We start from the raw sequence: 5117 nt of genomic DNA on the forward strand, positions 1-5117 counted from the left end.
TATCTTTTATCTTATTTATTGGTTTGAAGATAGGGTAAAAATTCTGATACTTTTATTTAAAGGGGACAAACCGTAATACTTAACAAAGGTGATTATGATAAGGGGGTAGAAGACATATTGAAAGAAAGTACATATGAAAAACGTAAGAATAACCCAATAAACAAATATCGTGAAAACGTAAAAACTGGTGTTAAGAATAGCCTAATTTTAACTCCTGAAGAGAAAAAATGTTTAGTACCAAGTAGTTTTATTGCACCAAGATTTTACGTATTACCAAAAATACATAAAAACAATAACAGTTTTAGGCCCATAGTATCAACTACAGGTTCATCATCTTATGAAATAGCAAAATTTATAACACGTAAGTATTCTTTTTTGAGAAATAAGAACAAATATACAGTCAAAAATTCTATAGAATTTGTAGAGAAAATTAAAAACCTGAAATTAGAAAAAGGAAGACTTACTGGTATCATTTGATGTAATATCGTTGTTTACTAAAACACCACTAGATGACGCGATTAGATGTTTTGAGAATAAATTAACAGAAAACAGAGTACCAACAGTCGAAATTATAAAGAGTGTGTGTAGATAATCCATTTTTCTAAGTTAATCAAAATTATTATAAACAGAAAGAGAGTTTATCTATGGGATCCTCCTTGTCGCTGTTGTTATGTGACCTTTATATGAATAGTTTTGAAAATGAAGCTTTAAATAACGCTAAATTTAAGCCAGAAGTTTGGATAAGATATGTAAATGACACATTAGTGGTGTGGCGACATGGCAACAGCAAACTACAAGAATTTTTTAGTTATTTAAATAGTAAAGAACCAGCAATTCAATTCACGTGTGAAATTGAAGATAATAATTTCTTAGACGTATTAGTTAGGAAGGAAGAAGGTAACTTAGAAACATCAGTTTATAGAAAACTTTTGGCTGTTAGAAAATAAAATAGAAATATCAGCTATAGCCGAACATGTAAAAACTACCCAACATACAATATTATGGGAAAAAACTTTAGTTTTAGCTCAGCCTCGAAGTTTTAAATCATTAAATATTAGAGAAACTTTGGAAATAATGAAATATAAAAAACAAAACCAAGTATTAAATAGAGAAGAATGACCGGCAATTCAATACATTGATATATGGCGAGATATATTATAAATTTTTTTTATTTTTTTTCAATTACACTAAGGAAATATTTAAATAACAATGAAGTAATGCGACAAGGGGAAAGTATAAAATAGTATTGTAAGTTACTCCTGAGGATGACGTAGATCACGTCGAAACATGTACTTGTAGAGGAATATTTAAAAGTGGAAGCCGTACGGCTTCAATAAAGTTTTTATTGTGTAAATATAAAATGTTGTTTTGAATTATTTATTATAATTTCAAAAATTTTAAACATAAGTGCCGGTAGTGCATATGCATATAAAACCTATATTATAATACAGTGCTTTATAATTATAGCATGTCTTGGCTCTATCAAAGCAGAAACTAATCTCGCTGAAACTCTAAGCGTTAATAATACTCTCACAATCCACATTCTTTCCACAGCTGACCAATCACAAACAGTATTACAAAAATCTTGAAGTATCTCTGATCCATGAGATAGTCGTATAGCAGTCCGACTTATTATACAAGGTGATACAAGGATACAATACAAATACCGAACCAAACGGTAGGGGCGTATTAAGGTTAACTGGCGCTCTAGGTCCGCCATTTTAGATGTACCTCTTCCTTGATGTATCTCTTCATTCTCGAATGAGAAAATTATCCATCAAAACGAGAACAACAACAAATTAAAATGCACTAAAATAGGTGGAAATTTGTGTTTTTATAAAACGAAATTCAAAATTAAATTCATTTTGAAACTTATTAATTTTTTTCCTAAGATGTGCCCCTCATATTGTTGCACTCTAGTCCCAAGTCTTGAATGCCTATTGGTTAATACGTCCCTACGAAACGGTAGATAAGTTTCTTCCCTCGACCGGCTACATAGAGTAACACCTAAAGTTGAATTAAACACATGACCTCGACAGGATTTTACATGTTCCAGATTAGAACATTATCAAAATTCAAAAGTCATATAGAAGTAAAACTTTACTTGTTACAGATTCCATTTACTCCCAGTATTATAGACTTTAAAGCACGTGATACAAAACATTCACAAACTTTGTAAAAAACGCAAAAAACAGCTTTAAATAAGTGACTGAAAATTAATATATTTACATTGTATTACCCAATGTTTCATCCTCAAGGATACATTTTTGTTGAAACAAAAGTAATAACAGACTCTGTTGGTTGCAAAGAACTATCACAGGATGTCTAGGATGCTTGTACGATATTAGAATATCAAGTTGCAGTTGTCTTTTTTGAAGATTTTCTTCGTATTATTGATTTTTATATAGCGTGGAAAAGAGACTAAACAAACCTACTAAGCCTAGTTTGTATTAATACTGTCCTGAAAACCGAAACAAACGATGTTTACAAACATAATAAAATGTTTATTGGTAACAAGCATGATCTTACTACTTTCAGCAATAGCTGTTGCCATCATCAGGACTGTTATTACTGTTGCCATCATCAGGACTGTTATTACTGTTACCTTCATCAGGACTGTTATTACTGTTACCATCATCAGAACTGTTATTACTTTTACCATCATCAAGACTGTTATTACTGTTGCCATCATCAGAACTGTTATAACTATTACCATCATCACGACTGTTATCATACATTTGATTATATATATATATATATACATATATATTATTGTGCTTAAAACATCACTTGTTTCGGTTTTAGAGATAAATACACAATGTGTATAAATTATGATAAATTAAAGATAAATTATGTATTAACATTAGCTTAGATATATACATAGTGTTCGAGGTCAAGTCAAGCCTTTAAAGTCCCATTCAAAGCAATGTCTGATAGTAATTAAGGGATCCGGCTGAAGTATTCATTGTATACTGTCCATATGATGAAGAGGAAACACAGATTCTGATGTTTTTCACTAAGAAACCTTCTAGTGTACACTCTCATTGGCTCCATTTTTGTCATTGAAATCAGGGATTGCCTGTCTTTAACTCTGTTGTAAAGTGATCATTCTGAAGTGCCAACCGGTTGGTTTGAAATTATTATGATCGCAAAAGAATTATCTTTTTAAAATATCATCTGAAGATACCAGTGAATTTAAAAATACTAACTGAGTGGTAATTAGTTAAAAATATATTGTACTTATAGATAGCATTTACTTACTTTTTTATTTAACTTGATGTTTGTGAAGATAGCATGTACCCTCCACGTTTTACTGAACATGGAACCAAAAGCCAAAGTGAAGCCGTTCATCAGCACCCACGCTCTGGCCTGTAAAAAAAAACATGTTGTGCAAAATAAATAAACAATTTGTAAAGAAAGGAAAAATGTAATTCCCCTGGTTGAACTGCAGGTGTTAAATATAGAAATTGTAAACGTTTTTATACAGTTGACAAAATACAATAAATAAAAAATCTCAAACAATTATTTCTATTAAATATATATATATATATATAAACAATTTATAAACGTTTGTAAACAACTTCTAACACGAGTTATAAATACAAAAACCCACAATTTACTTCAAAAACTCATCTGCAATAAACATTTAATAACAATAATAAGACATACTTAAAGATAAAAGTTTCAGAGTTGAATTTGTTATTTCTGAGTTTTCTGGAGATATATATATTTCTATGTGTTTGTTTGAAGTTAAGCACAAAGCTACACAATGGGCTGTCTGTCCATTGCTCACCACGGGTATCGAATATATATATATATATACATTACACTTTAAACAAAGTATATATACATATTACACTTTAAGCAAAGCGGTATGTCTGCGGACTTCCAACGCTAGAAACCGGCTTTCGATACCCGTGGTGGGCAGAGGACAGACAGCCCATTGTGCAGCTTTGTGCTTAACTTCGAAATGGAAATAATAAAGATTTACATTTGGTTAAGTTTTTTAAGTAATAATTTATACCGATGCTCTGAAAATATCCGCCATTCATCAGACTTCACAGTGAAGTATATTAAGAGTTTACATCCGCCCTAGGAGAGAACGGATGTGCTCAAAACGTCACTATGAATACTTAAATTTATAATTCTGTCACATCCATTTGATGGCCTTTCATATAAATAAATAATATGTTACAGTTTTATTATATACACTAGCCATCTAGTAAACAGATCACGCAAAACTGTAAAATAATAGCGACTTTTTATTACATAAGATTTCATATGATTAGTCTCCTCCAGATCTTTCTTTACGTGATTGTTTTCAGATATTTCTTTTCATGTTGCCCCCCAGTGGCACAGCGATATGTCTGCGGACTTACAACGCTAGAAACCTGGTTTCGATACCCGTGGTAGGCAGAGCACAGATTGTGTAACTTTGTTGTTAATTACAAATACTTTTTATTTAATTCGCGATCACTCCGTAGGGTGTTCTCCATTAGTTTTTTATTTCTATTCGCTCTGATCGCTTAGAATATTTAACACCTTTCTAACATAACCAGTACCTTTGTCAGACTTTAAAATAACTATAATCATGTTTTTTTGTAAGTTCATCAATGCTTCGCTTTCACCCTTATAAATATTATGGGGTTTAAGCTTTTCATTGTAATCTTAGAAAACATCCATGGCAATACCAGATATGATTGTACGTATAACACAGATAGCCCATTGTGTAGCTTTGTGCATAACTACAAACAAACAAACAATTCTTTTCATGTTACTCTTTCAGTTTGACAAATGCTATTCTCCATTTCAAGGGAGTTCAGCCTTAATTATTTGTTTAATTCGTATTATCAATCCCTAACTTCCACTTTATAAATTATTTCTACATTTTATATAACATATATTCTAACTATTAAGAGTCTCTTTCTATCAGTTGTTGTTCATTGCAATAGATTACAGGGTCGTGACGTAAACTCAAGTCTTCTCGTACATTGTTCGAACACTACCTCAGGACAGTAAGCATTACAACCATGTTACCTGTCAAGTCTTCTCGTACCTTGTTCAAACACTACCTCAGGACAGTAAGCATTACAACCATGTTACTTGTCAAGTCTTCT

General features: G+C 31.3%; 1 protein-coding gene across 1 annotated transcript in view; it reads right to left on the minus strand.

The window, feature by feature from the left end:
• Positions 1–5117, minus strand: part of LOC106457620 (gamma-aminobutyric acid type B receptor subunit 2-like) — a gene marked incomplete at its 5' end in the record, with an annotated part of 50430 nt that overhangs the window by 35252 nt on the left and 10061 nt on the right. Inside the window, one exon of the mRNA XM_022383616.1 lies at positions 3262–3369. Coding sequence (XP_022239324.1) covers positions 3262–3369 — 108 coding nt within the window. The remainder of the gene's footprint in view (positions 1–3261; positions 3370–5117) is intronic.

Source organism: Limulus polyphemus, unplaced genomic scaffold, assembly GCF_000517525.1.
Source record: "Limulus polyphemus unplaced genomic scaffold, Limulus_polyphemus-2.1.2 Scaffold352, whole genome shotgun sequence".
In the NCBI taxonomy this organism is placed as follows: Eukaryota; Metazoa; Arthropoda; class Merostomata; order Xiphosura; family Limulidae; genus Limulus; species Limulus polyphemus.